Source organism: Eurosta solidaginis, chromosome 4 (assembly GCF_040869045.1).
Source record: "Eurosta solidaginis isolate ZX-2024a chromosome 4, ASM4086904v1, whole genome shotgun sequence".
NCBI lineage: Eukaryota > Metazoa > Arthropoda > Insecta > Diptera > Tephritidae > Eurosta > Eurosta solidaginis.
This window is the reverse complement of record NC_090322.1, coordinates 212,773,674-212,790,349: the sequence shown is the minus strand read 5'-3', so window position 1 is coordinate 212,790,349 and position 16,676 is coordinate 212,773,674. Positions and strand designations below refer to the sequence as shown.

Below are 16,676 nucleotides of genomic sequence, written 5' to 3'. Positions count from 1 at the left end.
TATACTCACCCTCGTATGTACGTCGTGTTATATATTAAAGAATTTAGAACCATAATTGGCTCCCACACCAACCAGTCAATAAGAACGCTCTAACCAGTTGTCAATGTCATGCAATGTCCGGTGGCGACTACAATACGCCTTACCTTTCTAACTGATATCTCCTTTGTTAAAAAGATTCAAGCATCGGGATGCGACGCGATCCGCCACGTAGCCGCCGCATCTTCGATCTTTGCGCTTTACATAATTTGTTTTATTTGTTTTTATGGTTTTGCCTCATTATTTGCTCTTTGCCAACACCGATTTGTTTGCGCACCATATTTGGTATTTTTTGCCAATTAATCGTGCACAATTTTTTTTAGGGAAGAAATGGCCGACTGACTAAGAGAATAAATAAATGAATAGAAAGTCAGATATTTTGCTGGAACTTGCATTTTTAATACCTTCAGTGTCTGCGTCTTCTAATACAATCGCATTGAAAGTTTTCTATTACGAGAAAAACGCTTTGAATTTTTCACTTTTCCACTCATCAAGCAGCCATTTGAGACGACCCGCAAAGTCGTCCGCGCCACAAAAAAAGGAGCACCAAATGAACAATTTAAATTTCAGTGGTAGCCGTTGCAAAAGTCTGTGATCTAGTTGCTTGTTTTTGTTTAATTATAACTTCAGGCTTTGGCCTGCTTTATGTAATTTTTGATTGCATCCTTTGAGATTCTATTGAGCTGCTTTTATTGGTTTTATTGGCGACGTCTTAGTAGCGTTTATTTGTTCTATTTCTAACAGCTTTTTTATGCGCTTAGCTTCCATATCAACATATAAAGCATGTTTGTTGTTGTTGTTGTTTTTCGCCCACTGTACACTTTCTTCCGTTGTCATCACAATTCTGTCGTTAATTCCCTGAGTGACTGTTGGCCTCGTTAGCGAATTCTGTTGCATTAAAATAAAATTCCACATTTTCTATTTTTACTTCCTTTTCTAAGTCCTTATATGTTTATGCTCTCCGCACTGATTAGTTTTATTTTATTTTATATTGCTCTTTGTTTTCTTTATTGTTGTCTCAATTGAAGTTCCATCTCGTGATGTTTGTTACTCACTGATCGACTGCTCGTTAAGCTTGAATTTTTAAGTGACTTCAAGCGAAAATGGGAGCACAGTGGGTTAAGGATGGCATCATGATAAAAAATCTATTTTTCTTTATAGTTTTTTTTTAGATTTTAATAGTATAACCTTCAAAGTTATAAGTTTAGATTGTAAGATGTTTTGAGGTTAAGATGTATAGCTGTTTGGATGTCCGAATGCTTGTTTTTTACCCAATTTCGCACATATGTAGCTCAAAGAAAAGGAAGAGTTTCTCTTCTCTGGAAGTTTTAAAACTTTACATATTGTAACGAATTCTGGGCATATTCCAATTATTTTACACCTTCTGCAAACGTTCGAATCGCTAAATTGACGAAAAAATAACTCCAATATTCAGTAATGCAAAACAGGCTTTCACTTATCGTACCCGTCCTGCTATATGGGGCAGAAGCATGGACCATGACAACAGCAGATGAAGCGGCTTTGGGAGTGTTCGAGAGAAAAGTTCTTCGAAAGATTTATGGACCTCTACGCGTTGGCGATGGCGAGTACCGAAGAAGATTTAATGATGAGCTGTACGAGCTATACGCAGACATCAACATAGTCCAGCGAATTAAAACGCAGCGGCTGCGCTGGCTAGGCCATGTTATGCGAATGAATGATGATGCTCCGGCCAAGAAAGTGTTTCTATCGGAACCCGCCTATGGAAGCAGAGGTAGAGGGCGGCCCCCACTCCGTTGGAAGGACCAGGTGGAAAACGATTTAAACTCCCTTGGTGTGACCAATTGGCGCCGGTTGACGGAGCGAAGGAGCGACTGGCGCGCCTTGTTGGACGGCCATAACCGTTTAGACGGTTAAGCGCCAATTAAGTAAGTAAGTAAAACAGGCTTTATTAGACTACTTTGAGAGTACAATAACACTTCACAACTAATTGCTTGCTTAAATCAAACTGATTAGTTATTACTCAGCTTGCGCTGCTTTTATACTCCTGGTTTGCTCGTTCACCCACTTCTCCTAAGGTCTAGTAATTTCGCGAACTTCATGCTTGGTCACCAGCTATATACATGTATATTTGTATTTGTAGCCAAATGCGTGTGTATGTGTGAGTAACTACTTGAAAAAAGTTTTGCTAAATTTTTGATGTTCCTTTGACGGGGAGTTGAACCCATGATCTTCGGTGTGGTAGGTGTAGCAAGCTACCACCACACCACGGCGGCCGCTGATCTACGGATAATGCACTTTTCAATTCGAGCAAACTAGACCAAATACCACGCACGGGATTATCACAGCCGAGTAATTCCGCAAAACCTTCGGATTGTGTTTTTTTGCTTCAAAAACAACAGCAACAACTCATTTCTAAAATCGATTGGATAGTTTTATCACTAGGTAATTGCCATCGACGAAGAATGAAGAGAAATTACCTTTGCTACCAATGTCAAAGTTCTGTCCCACTGAACAAAATTCTTCATCGAGGAAGGTTTTTAAAAGTTAATCTTGTCAAAGGCTCTCAAGAGCAAAATAGAGGGTGAAAGTTGACGCAGTCTAGAAGATACCATCGGCGAATACACTGCAGAAGCCAAATACTTTGGTTGGGGTATTATAAAATGACGAGGTAGAGTACGGTGATACAAGTGATTCAAATGGAGTTTCTATGCATCGATACCGACGCATTTTGAAAGTCATAACTAGTGTGAGTCACTATATCTATACCATTAAGTTTAAATAACTGAGAAACTTCGGACGCCTTATATTCTTGCGTTAGTACTTAGAGACGTTCGAAAAGCGACCAACAAATTTCTGCCACCTTAGGGAACGTATGAGAGAATTGATATGAAGATGATCCACTTCCTTTGCTCAGGATAAGTAAGTCTATTCCAATAACTTCCGTGTCTCCTGGGTATCAATGGTAGAATGACTGGTGAAAATCGCTGTATATTTGGACAAACAAGTCTTTATATAAATTTTGAAAATCGCATATCAAGTAACAATATTACAATTATAAAACCATTTCGTCAGTCTTTGCAAGGATCAAAGGAAAATTTGTTCCGATCAAGTCATAAACCAAGGCGGTCCTTTGCAACTTTTTATTTCGTACAAGCGTAGCTGGCATACGTTGTGCTGCCCAAAATTGTTTTTATTCTTTTTAAAAAGTTGTTCCTCTCTATCCCAGTCTATATCCCATCCCTGTCTACTTTTTCTTCCACTTCCACTTCTCTTACTTATTGCTATTTATCTCCATTTCCTTCTCATTCCATTTCTACTCCTACTCCCACTTTCACTCGCATTCCCTTGTCCACTTTCAATCCAATTACCACTTCCACTCCCAATCCCACGCCGCGGCTATGCAACTCCCACTCCTTTTCCACGTCAATTTCCGCATTTATGCAATCTCTAAATGCAATATTGGCTCCCTACTTCAAATAATTGCGCATAGCTAGCCAAATAGAGGGCGTGACACCCCTTAGTCTTTCAAAATTCTATAAAGCGCATATGCTTACACACAAATAGTTTGAACAGAACATACTGGGATATTTTTGCAAAATGAACTTATATTGCCTGGGGCGCGGCTCCGCTCAGTTTTCCAAAATTTTATACATCATGCAAAATATATGGTAACCACGAGAACCTACTGTGAAATTTCAAGATCGGCTGAGTACTATGGATGCCTAAACACATCCATTATCATTTATAAGATGCGGACCGATCGACCCATCCTTCACAACTCCTACGACATAAAAACAACGTAAACTATTTTGATTTAAAAATATTTAAGAGAGGAACAAATCGATCTTGAAAGTAAGTCCTTACCTCGCGCTTCTTTTTCCAATAATTGACAACTATTAAAAATCGTTACAAATTTCAAAAGATTGCCATTATTTTCAGCACATTTTGATATGCGTAAGTCATTTACGAAAACATTGTTATTTACACACAATATATCACTAAACCGACCGCTACAGTACATACTCGGTGGATCGCGCATTGGTTGCACTAAGATCGCGTAATGCAGCCAAATAAGGTTATGACTGCCCCCAAAGCTATTGCTACTGCAGAGGAACGCTGAGACCGCAGCCCATTGCCTGTTGATAACATACCTACGGCATCGTATTCAACCAGTTTAGGTTGTTGTTTCGATTGTGGACTTTTAATGAAGCTTTAAAAGTGTCATTGATGAAATACTTTGTATGCCGGTAAGCCGCCTTCCTGTGTTCACATCCTTGCGTTGCGGTCTTTACGGTTAATTAGGAATTTTCACCTAATTGGCTGTTGAAGTTTGGCATACCAAATGTGGTCTGTAGGTTTTTTTCTTATAAGTTGGGTTGTACTTACATGCGTACTTAGTTATCTGGGATCTGTATGATTTTGATGGTCGTTTGCTGATAGCACATGAGCTTTGTTCATTTGTATATACATTAGACCGGGTCTGAAAAAATTGAAAAAGACTGCTTTTAAATGCGATGTTTTACATACTTTATATACCAAGATAAAAAAATTAGATATGTATTTTAAAAATTGGTATAAAATTAATAATACTATAAATAAAATAAACCCCCGTAAAGATAAAGGCCGGGGCTCTCTTTAAATGTATAGTGCGCTAATTTTTCCTTCATATTACAAATTGGCGAATTTAAATGCTTCATGCAGACTTCCCACGGCAACTGCGAAGGGAAACGCATTTTACCGCGAAACTTTTCATAGCAAAAAGACACTCGCAGGTCTTGTCAAGCCACAGTCTAGGAGCTACCATTTTAAAACAAGTAAGGAAGGCTAAGTTCGGGTGTAACTGGACATTACATACTCAGCTGGCAAATGACATCAAAGTTCTGTCCTACTGAACAAAAATACTTTAGAGAGGAAGGCTTTTAAAAGTTGATCTTGTCAAAGGCTCTCAAAAGCAAAATAGAGGGTGCTAACTTGTCAAGAAAAGAGTAGACCAATCGAGAAGAAAGTGTTTCGTCACTTGCAACTGGGGAGTCATCAAATATATATTTCTTGTAATAAAAATTACTGCTCCACTAACATTAGCAACTAGGCTCCATCATGTATGCTTCCCAAGTATATATTGCTCTGACTCTCAATCTTAACTCAAAAAGCAAAACTTTTAATTACCTCTTTTAAAAGTGGGCGGTGCCACGCCCATCGTTCAAAATTTTGCTAATTTTCTATTCTTCGTCATAAGATAAACCCACCTACCAAGCTTCATCGCTTTATCCGTCTTTGGTAATGAATTATCGCACTTTTTCGGTTTTTCGATATTTTCGATATCGAAAAAGTTGGCGTGATTATAGTCCGATTTTGTTCATTTTAAATAGCGATCTGAGATGAGTGCCCATGAACTTACATACCAAATTTCATTAAGATACTCAAGTTATCGTTTTTACGGACAGGCGGATGGACGGACATGGCTAAATGGATTTATTTTTGTCGCCCAGATCATTTTGATATATAGAAGTCTATATCTATCTCGATTAGTTTATGACATTACCGGGTACCGCTATGCGAACAAAATTAGTATACTCTGTGAGCTCTGCTCAGCTGAGTATATAAATGTAAAGAATTTTAATGGTAGTAGTACTGTCACTACAGTCGAAGGTCTTTGGTTAGTTGGGCCAGCACACTACCTCTTTACCAATTGGTGGTCTTTTTAGAAAGCTAAAACACAAGTTGTTGTTTGGAGACCTTCTCCACATAAGCTGCACATTTGTAGTCGATCTTTGGAAATTTCTGTATTTTCAGAAGAGACAGTCTAACATGCATACTTGTAGAAAAGGTAGTTGGCTTTAATATATGTATGTCTATGTTAGCATTTTGGAATTTATAAACTAGGCATTTTAACGAAGCCCTTTAAAAAAAATCTGTAATTTACTTAGGAATAATAAGTTTTTCTTTGGGGAAACCCAAACCTATAGAAATAAGCGAAGCACTCAGTAAATTAAAAGACATACTTAGTCTAATAGTACCAGAAATATTTTCCGTTTATGACGATATAATCATTAAGGTCTTCAGGACTCAACATTAGTTTGTTTGTCGGAAGTTATTATTTCCCTTCAAAGGCTTACGACAGAAGAGGAGTGGAACTACTGGTACTGGGACTCGTGTATAAAAAGCCAACATTTGCTCAAACTAGAATTTTGGAGTAAGAGCTGGGTGTTTTGTTTCTGTTGCAAAAACAAACAAGCCGCGTTTTATTCCAGTAATCGAGTTTCAGTAAGTGCTCGCTTTTTATTAAGGGACACGACAATACACGGCTTTTGAAATCTGTTCAAAAAAACGAGCCCCGCATATTCGGTTTGAGCCTTGCCGCTGAATTTGTTCTGAATTTTGTAGCCTCTACGATATAACATTAAAAGATGAGATGGATTTGTCGGAGGCTGAGATAGTCAGTTTGATGGTAGTATTTGAGTGTGACAGACACACGATCACATCGCTTCAATGCTACTGGTCGAATCTGTAAGAAGTAAACACTTGCTGGTAGATGGTAGGTAGTGATTGATGAACCGCTGATTGGTGGATGAATGACGACGCCTGGGGATTGGAGATGGTGGTCCGGTGAGGGTTTTAGGTACAAAAGTTTACAGAGGATGCAGAGCTACACAACAGGTGAAAGATGAAGCGAAGATTTTTGGTGATGCACGGTGAATGGTGAAATGGCAGATTGGTGGCATGCATTTTTTTTTTTTGATACTAAGTGACTAATGCACCATGCCTTTGGAGCAACCGTGCATCCACGGGTAAAACAAGCTTCTATCTATAATCCGTTATGCCCCTTGGGACCGTTTTCATATCCCTTTGTGGTGGTGCTCCATGTGTCACATTATCGGCAGCACAGCTCCCCGGTACACCGCATAACCCATATTATTGCTTGAACGTACGGGGGAGAGGCAAGTTTGTTTATCGGCTGTATGCAATTTATTGCTACTTTCGATGGAGTGTTCCTGCTTCGGATGGTTAATACCGCTGCTTGACTATCAACCATTAATATAGCTCCTTTATGACTGGACGATGCTGCAATGGCTCGAAAGATTTACACTTAAGGAGTTTGAAAGTCTTCCCACAGTACCATTAAGTAAGGAATCTTACAAGAAAACAGCAGTTTAGAGTAGAGATACTATACCATTTGTGCCACTCTGTAAATATAGTGGAGAACGCATTGTCTAAAGAGCCCGTGTAATGAAATCTAAAGAGAAGATCTAAACAACCGCAAGATAATTATAAGATTCCCTGTGAATTTGATGCGGATTTATGATTCGAAAAAAATTTTTCCTTCCCTGTAGATTTTTGCCGACTCCAGGAGCAAATGATTTTCAATTGCGACCCGATCAATGGCAAAGAGGAGTTCGGGATTCAAGAGGTTGATAAGCGCAATACAAAGCTTAATAGCTTCAGAGCTTCTGCAATCAAATTGTCAACCTCACCTATGTAAGCGAGGGGAGTCCTGCTACAAATTTGAATGCAACATACACACATTTAGCACACAAAACCTTGGCGACCCCAAGTTTCTCAAGGAACCAGGGGGTGGGCGTGGGATGGCATAGAAGGTTTAATGTGGTCATACGGTCAAAGTTTCCGTGGTGGTCGGACTAGTACCTTAATGCCGCTTTTTACCGGAACGACCGGATCTATATCCATCAACATCGATAGCACTTCTCAGAACCTTCAGGATGTGTCTTTATAGTAAGTACAACAACAACAGCAGGAGCTCGGAGAGTTTTATGGTCAAAGTAGAGCTGTGACTCCATTTTGAAAAAGGATTCTTATGGATTTTTAATGATAACCTGTACGCGAAGGCCGCCAAAAGAAAGATAACAGCTTGCTAACTAGCGTTTAATTATCTTGCCAAAAAGGAGGAGGAAAGCGGTATATCATTTACTAAAAAAAAACACTATATCACACAAACTCTGCCGTTCCGCCAATTATAGTTCTTTGTTCTTTATCCACTTTTGTAATAAATCCACCCAACAACAGCTACGGCTACACCGACAAAAGGAGCATCTGAGGGTCAAAGCATCCAATGAACAAAAGGCTACATTGTCTGCCAAAAAGGCAAACCAACCACAGAACAAAAGTGGGAACCACTTGAAAATAAATTTAATAAATCTGCACTTATTGGATAAAACAAAAAAAAAAAACCAGCATGCAATAGACGCCACTTAAAGGTAGCAAAATTCATACAAAGAAAGACGATTAGGCCACAAGAAGGAAAATATGCAACGGCTGATCTTGGAACGGGGGCAATTGACCCGTGCCAAATGGCGGCTAAAGTCCTAGAGAGCAAAAGGAAGTAAATAGAAAACTAAATTTATCAGCTTACGAGCAAATAGGCAGACAATTCACAGTTAAATACACATGTACATATATTTTTGTGTATGTGTAGATCATGAAAGTGACAGCTGCTTACAGTCGATACAGGAAAATTTGGAAAGGATACTTTTACCAATGAGGGATTGAAACAAATGTGACAGTGTGTGCGTGGGCAATTTTGAGTATGTTGAATTTTTCTTTGTGCGAGGGGTCACTTAGGTCATATAATAGATTTTCATTTGTACTTACATACATAGTGTGAATTTTAATGCATGTAATTTGATATGGATTCTAAACAATTGAATTCGACCATATTTTGTCAGCTTGCAGCCTGCTCCCAAATGAACCTTCTGATAATTGGCTCAAATAAACACAATATAATTTTTAAAAGAGCGTTCCGATCCTAATGAGTCCAAGTGAAAATTGCTGTTCTTGTAAACTAGAAAAAAAAAAAAAACAACAATAACAAATGTAACAAATTTAACAAATACAACAAAAATAAATGTAATAAAATTATTGCCATGACATCGAAAATAATCTCTCTTGCAATTCAAACGTGCACTAAAATATGCACATTTGTTGTGAGTCAAAGTCAGTATACAACAACAACAATAGGAAAATGCGATAACACTAAAAATTAGGTCAATTTATCGCGTCGACGCTTGCATACATAGTCACTTACAGATAGAATGGGACATTTGAATGCATAAATATATGGCGCGATAACCTCTGAAGAGGTTTTAGGCCGAGCTTCTCTTCCAATTTGCGTCGTGCTACTTTTTAAATTTTTCCTACAAATTGGTGGCACGGGACCTACTTGTTTTATGCCGACTCCGAACGGCATCTGTAAGGGAGATGATTTTTCACTGAAGGCTTTTCATGACAGAAATACACTCGGAGTGATTGCCAAACACTGCCGAGGGGCGACCTCGCTCAGAAACATTTTCTTCTAATTCAAAAAAATTGTTTCTAAAATTTTGATGTTGCTTTGCCCGGGTAGCGAACCCAGAATCTTCGGTGTGGTAAGCGGAGCACGCTACCATCATACCACGGTGGTCGCCGTATTTACTTTTACCTTTATACAACTGAAATTATTTACTGGAAGCCAGTGTTATTAATTTCCTACACTACAAATTATGGAAGTTTTAATTTAGAGCTGCAAACTATAGATGTTACTATCGATAACATCGATATATTTGTTTTTGGAAAGACGTCGATTTTTCGGGGGCTTTAGTCGGTAGGTTCGAAAGTCATTTTTTCAAAAAGCATCCATATTGTGGCGAATATGAGCAGTTCTGTACATCACTATGCTGCTAGTAAATAAATGCCCAACAACAGCAAAGTAATCAACCATCCATATGTGCATTTTAAACATCAAAGCGAGCAGACACACATACATATATGTAAACCACCAAGCTAAGAGCGCAGAGCTTATTTCACATACACACATTTAGTCATTACCTAAGAGCAAAAGTTCCCTGCAAAAAATCGTGCAGTTAATCCATAAAGAGATTGGTCTCTGATAGATCTCTTTTGTCTATATTTGGGCATTATTGTCCCTTTCGGGTACAGTTGGGATTAGTGAGTTTAAAATCTATTTAGACCATTTTAAGAAATATTAAAAAAAAAAACGGCAACGAAGCTAGTAAAATAAAAAAGATTACAGGTGATTGAGTCGAATTATTTAAGAAAAATGCGGAGCCGTGTACCGAACCTAAACTACTAGGGCTTAACGACTACGCCGGAGTTAGGGGTAAATTTTCTAAGAATATTTTATAATTCCTTTTTGAAAATCTTTAAGAAAAATTATTTAAGAAAAATGCGGAGCCGTGTACCGAACCTAAACTACTAGGGCTTAACGACTACGCCGGAGTTAGGGGTAAATTTTCTAAGAATATTTTATAATTCCTTTTTGAAAATCGGGCGAAAAACTGACATAACATAGATTTGGTGGTTTGGAAAACCCTTCCATTGTGTTTCTACCATGAAAAATGCGACTGGACCCTATTTGAGTCCTTACTGTACCGAAAAAGTACTAGTCTTCATATGTTCCCATATGGGTACAAAAGGGATTGATTCTATCGATCCCTTTCGGGTATAAATGGGTACATTTCGTCTCTTCATAGGACATGTTCAAACAAAAGGGAACAGTTCAACTCATATAAAGAGATCAAAAATGACATTGACATACTCCTTTGCGACTAATCCCGGATTCATCCTAGACTAATCACATGAACATGAAATGGTATATTAACTTTGGCCCGATGTTTGTAACGTTGAGAAATATAGAAGATAGACTCACCATTAAGTGTACCGAATTGATCAGGGCGACGAACTGAGTTGATATAGCCATGTCCGTCCGTCTGTTTGTTTGAACGCAAACTAGTCCCTAAAATTTTGAGATATCTTAATGAAATTTGGCACAAGGATGTATTTTTGTATTATATTAGACATTTGTCGGATCCGGTCGTTCAGATAAGACGATTTTGGTCATTCCTGTCGCAATTTAGAAAGTACAAACGTGAAACTCGGTGACATATATTCTGAAAAAATCATTTTGATCGGAGCTATATATAGGATATATCCCATACAACCGATCGCTCAGATAGAAAGGTTTTTGGAAATTTTTCCCTTAATTTCCAATATAAAAACGTTGAACTTGGTGATATTTATTCTAATATATCATAGAAGATTTCATGAAAAAATCGTTGCGATCGGACTATATATAATATATATCCCATACAACCGATCGTTCAGATAGGAAGATTTTTGGCCTTTTCTCCCTTAATTTGGAAAGTATAAACGTATAAACTCGGTGATATATATTTTAATATATCATAGAAGATTTTCTGAAAAAATCGCTTTGATCGGAGCTATATATAGTATATATCCCATACAACCGATCTTTCAGATAGAAAGTTTTTTAGCCACTTCTCCCTTAATTTTCAATATAAAAACGTTAAACTTGGTGATATTTATTCTAATATATCATAAAGATTTCCTGTAAAAATCATTTCGATCGGAGCTATATATAATATATATCCCATACAACCGATCGTTCAGATAAGGGGGTTTTTGCCATTTTTTATTTTATATTTATCTTAAAAATCGTTTAGGTATGTACATCTCTTCACTATATATTTCTTATTTTATATATCCGATTATTTGGAGATTACGAACGGGATAAGATTATTGTACAGCCCCATTCATGAAAGGTATGAAGTCTTCGGCAACAGTCCCGTCCTTACTTGTTTTTATTTGCATATGGGGTATTCTATCCCATTTCGACCAATTTTGAACCCGACCCCTTTAGAATTGGCTGAAAGTTTTTCTTCTTTTTCTAGCTTACGAAAGACGTTTTTCAGAAGTTTTTCAAATTTTTTCATCCAAGTCAAAAAAAGTTATGAATTTTTAAAAAACACCGTTTTTGTTTTCAAAATGCTATAACTTTTTCAAAAATTTACCGTTTCGGATCTTGTTTTTATTTTTTTAAATTTGTTTTTAAATGTACTTTTCGGCAATTACACATAGTAGTGGAGATAATTGTATGCGCAATAACTTCAAAAGTGCAGTTAAAGTTATGCATTTAGTTATGCGTTTAAAAATAAAGCTATTATATAAGTTATAAATAGGCTGTGCCAGTCTCATTATAACTTACTGTATGTCATCGTTATAAAATTGTTGTTGGTGTTATTGTTAATTGCCCAGCTGGTGCTTATCGCCGTAAAACTACGCTGCAATTCTACGATATTGTGCATTATATAACAACAATTATGAGTTAACATGCTAAATTGTTTACCAGCAAGTAGATAACGCATTAATGGATATTTCTGTTTTACATATGTATATAGTGTTAACTACTTTGTACTCTTTACTTTAATTTTCAAAATAATTTTTAATTGAGTTTTCGTGTTAACTTAAAAATTTTTAAATAACTTCAAAACAAAGAAACTCCTTATTAGTATGAAAATATTTAAACTCAAAAATAAATAAAAATAAATTTTTTTTAAATAAAATAAATATATGGTTTATTACCAAAATGTACAATATTCCTACTCGTGCGTTGCTATTTCGTTCAGAGGGAATCAAATCGCAATATACCTACTTAGGTATGCGCCATGTGGTGACATATTTGTGGGCGTTGAACAATCGTTATTTAAATAGATTATGATAAAGTTTTTTACTTACTATAGTTTCGATAGCCTTATAAATTTTTACAAAGTTATTTAACGAGTTTGCGCAGCTGCAAAATTTTTTTGTCAAAGCAAAATATTGTTATCTAAGTATGCCAGTAGCAAAAAATAAAATTTATTTTATTCGGAAAATTGCCAGTGAATCAGAGCACGTTAATACGTAGTATCTATTCTCACCGTGGCCACAATGGTGTGGTGGTAGCGTGCTCCACCTACCACAACGAGGATCCTGGTATCACGCCCCTGGCAACATCAAAATTTTAGAAACACATTTTTTCAATTAGAAGACAGTTTTTATAAGCGGGATCGCCCCTCGGCAATGTTTGGCAAGCACTCCGCATGTATTTCTGCCATGAAAAGATTCTCAGTGAAAACTCATTTGCCTTGCAGATGCCATTCGGAGTCGGCATAAAACATGTAAGTCCCGTCCCAGCAATTTGTAAAAATTGAAAAAGGAGCACAACGCAAATTGAAAGAGAAATTCGGCCTAAAATTCTTTCGGGGGTTATTCGCGCCTTACATTTATTTTATTTTATATTTTCATTTATTTCTATAACTAGTTTTCTTATTTTTATTTATTACTAGCAGACCACTAAAGGATACTCCCCGAAGCCCTTGGGGGTGTTATCGATGTTGATGGTCCTTTGCCGGATGCAGATCCGGTACGTTCCCATAACAAGCATCATAAAGGTACTAGCTCGACCATCTCGGGAACGATTTGGTATGATCACATTAAACCTTCTAGGCCATCCCGCCCTCTAGATCCATCAGGAGTTAGGGGTCGCCATAGCCTAGTGTTTTAATGAAACAGGTTTTGCCACGGGAGGCGAGGTTGGAAATTGGTTTAGAGAAACTAAATATTGCGGTGGCGCTGGAGAGGGTTGCGGTACACAATCCCTTGAATCAATTTGGTATTTGAGTCGCCCCTTACGACATGCATACTTACCGCGGATATACATATATTCTAAGCCGCCTAACCCGCTGGGGCACTATCTTTCCCTCTTCCCCTTCCCCCTCATTCTTATTCTGCCATTGCAGCTTCCATTCTCATACCCACTAGCTCGAACACAGCCCTTTACTTTCACTCCTTCTTCCAATCCATTTCCACACCTATTCAGGCTCCTAAACACAATCGAAGTAATATATATCAATGACAGTAATCAGATTAGAAGATATAGCTAATAGAACAAAATCCCATACAAATATTTAAAAGCTGATGGTGTGACAAAAATAGATGATTTTCACTTTTTTAAAACATTGTAACTTGACAACTTTCAAAAGATCTTGTTGAGAATTGTCTATAGCTATCAAAGCTAAACACACATATTGTTAAAGTGATATACCCCCAAGAAGCTTAATGCCAAGCTTCCTTTATGTTTTATGCCTACTCGGAGTGATGAGTAGCTTCTCAAGGCAGAAATATATATGCAGAGTACTTTCAAAACCACTACTTATTGGCGATCTTATCTAAGATATTTGTTTCCCAAGTCTTGAATTTAAGACCTTCGGTATGGTATGCGAGAACACTACCTCCATACCACGGTGCGGCGTATAAAGATTGATATGTATCAAATATCATCATTTTGCTTGAAATAGATTTCGTTGTTGTTGTAGCAATAAGGACACTCCCCGAATGCCTTGTGGAGTGTTATCGATGTTAATGGTCCTTTGCCGAATGTAGATACGGTACGTTCCGGTAACAAGCACCATTAAGGTATTAGCCTGACCATCTCGGGAATGATTTGGCATGACCACATGAAACCTTCTAGGCGATAACGACCTCCCATCACCTAGATTTATAAGGAACTTGGGATCGCCAGAGCCTCTGCTGTTAAAGAAACAGTATTCACCCCCTGAAATGGTTGCGCTACAAAATCCCTTCATTCAGTTTGGTATTTTAGTCGCCTCTTAGGATGGGCATACCTGCCGCGGGTATAATCTAACCCACTAAACCGCTGGCGGGAATTTGAATTTGATCGTGGATAAAGGTTGGGCACCGCCCGCTTTCCAAATGTTTTTTATAAGCTATGGTGCGACTAAATGCCAAACAAAAATATCAAATTTAGCGTTATTGAAAAAGTAGGTCAGAGAACTGGGCCATTTATTAATATTTTTCCATATGCATATTCTAAGCTACTTTAATTGATGCTGAATACATCCTTTAAATTTTTATAATACGCGTCCGCCGTGGTGTGGTGGTAGCGTGCTTCGCATACACTGCTGGCGATCTTTGTACAACCAGTTACTTGCGTTACTTTTTTAATGTTTTATTTAATATATTAATGTTATGTTATAATTGTTATTATTTATTAAAAAAAAGAAGCATTTTAATCAAAGATTTAAAAAATAAACAAAGTTGTTATGCAAAGCGAATCGTTCGAAAATCGGCAGAAAATAAACCTATGACTCAAACTTTGCAAAATTGTTATTTGCAAAATGCGGCCAGCATGAACACCCCATCGAAGCCTATGCTCGAAAATGCGAAATGACAATATTAGCATGAACATTGAACATATAAGTTTAAGAAATTTTAATTGTATTCTAAGCTTATCCTATATATGTATTTTCCTTAAGATATTAACAAATAATTCTTTTTTTTCAGGTAAGGAGAATTCGTTTGAATATAACAATGAGATTTGATGGTTAAAAGAGTAAGTAAGTTTCTTTAAGAAAAGCTTAAAAATTGTGTACTTCGACATTGGGATATACTTCGGATATAGTCATTTTAAAATTGGTTTTCATATTTTGGGTTAGTGGTTCAGTTCCGAGCGATCATGAAGTATGTACATATATATATTTGGTGATCAGAAATATTTACAAATTATTCTTTACCCCACTCAGCATTTAGATGATTAAATTTTGATCTTCCCTACATATAAATACAATTTGATTACTCTTTCTGAACAAAAGAAATAAACGAATATGAATTCTTTTGATGATCAAAAACTGAATATAGTTTTTCAATCTCATTTTGGAATTATGTTTGAATCAAATGTGTTTACATTATGTGATCAAAAATTTATAATCATTTTTAATTCATCTTTTTGAATCTTTTATGAATATATTTTTTGACTGAATAATGAATTTTATACTTGTTAAAATTTTACTTTTCATTAAAAATCTTATTTTTTTCACATAAACATATTTTTTCAATCATGAGGCTAAGAAACAATATATAAAAACTTTATTATGTATACAAAAGATTTTCTTCAAGACAAAAAATATTGTAATGCTGCTCGTGACCGAAGATTTCTCCAACCATTTCTCCACCTTCGGCTTCCCAGAAAATACATAATGATTGGACAATACTAAGGTTGTGAGCTATTTGAACCCCAGGTAAGTGAAACTATCTTGACATATGTACCTGGATATGTCTCCAACATCCCGTACCGTATCGTATTTTAAGATATTGACGATCAAAGATGATGTTGGATATTGTAGTCGCAGGTGTATATCGGTCAAGTTTGTTTGCGAGTGACCTGTGGTTCAAATAGCTCAATTCCGCATGCTTTATTCCCCTGATGAAATAAGATTATTATGTAGTATCTTATTTTGAATGAGTTATGAAGAATAAATGCACCATAATCGCATTCAAAAATTAGTCAAAATCTCAACCAAAACCATTGAAATATGTTCACGAATATGATCAAAAAATGATTGTGAAAAGCAGTCAAATATTACTCTAAAACAATTAAAGCTCAATTTTACAATGATATCAAATATGAATAAAAAGCGTTTCGAAATAGGAATCATAAATGATTATTCAAGAATAATCACATTTAAGGTACATTTTTCTCCCGACGATACAGTTATTTTCGAACAGAAATTGCTTTTAAATTTGAACGTTTTTAATCATCTTTGGGTATGATATTTAAATATTTTTTGATCAAAATTTTAAAAAAATGCTGGCTGGGACAGTAAACGAAAAAGATAACTCGCGTACCAATTGTGATTTTACATAACACATACATACAAACATTTGTATTTATAAAGATAGCTATTGTCATACATATGTTTTCGATACTTTTTGCATTATACACTTAAATAAGCAAGATAAGAATCTGCATTTATTTGTTGTGAAATTTTTCCGCATTTCGTTGATGAGTT

The 16,676-nt window shown here is 36.5% G+C and overlaps 1 protein-coding gene across 7 annotated transcripts in view; it reads left to right on the top strand.

Annotated features, from left to right (window-relative positions):
- LOC137250947 (uncharacterized) overlaps positions 1 to 16,676 on the top strand; it is a 396,368-nt gene that overhangs the window by 210,079 nt on the left and 169,613 nt on the right. Inside the window, exon 3 of one of the 7 annotated variants that reach the window (XM_067784706.1) lies at positions 15,172 to 15,347. The exons of the other annotated variants lie outside the window; for them this stretch is intronic. Coding sequence (XP_067640807.1) covers positions 15,172 to 15,175 — 4 coding nt within the window. The 3' untranslated portion in view covers positions 15,176 to 15,347. Of the gene's footprint in view, positions 1 to 15,171; positions 15,348 to 16,676 lie in introns of those variants that run through there. 7 annotated transcript variants of the gene reach the window in all.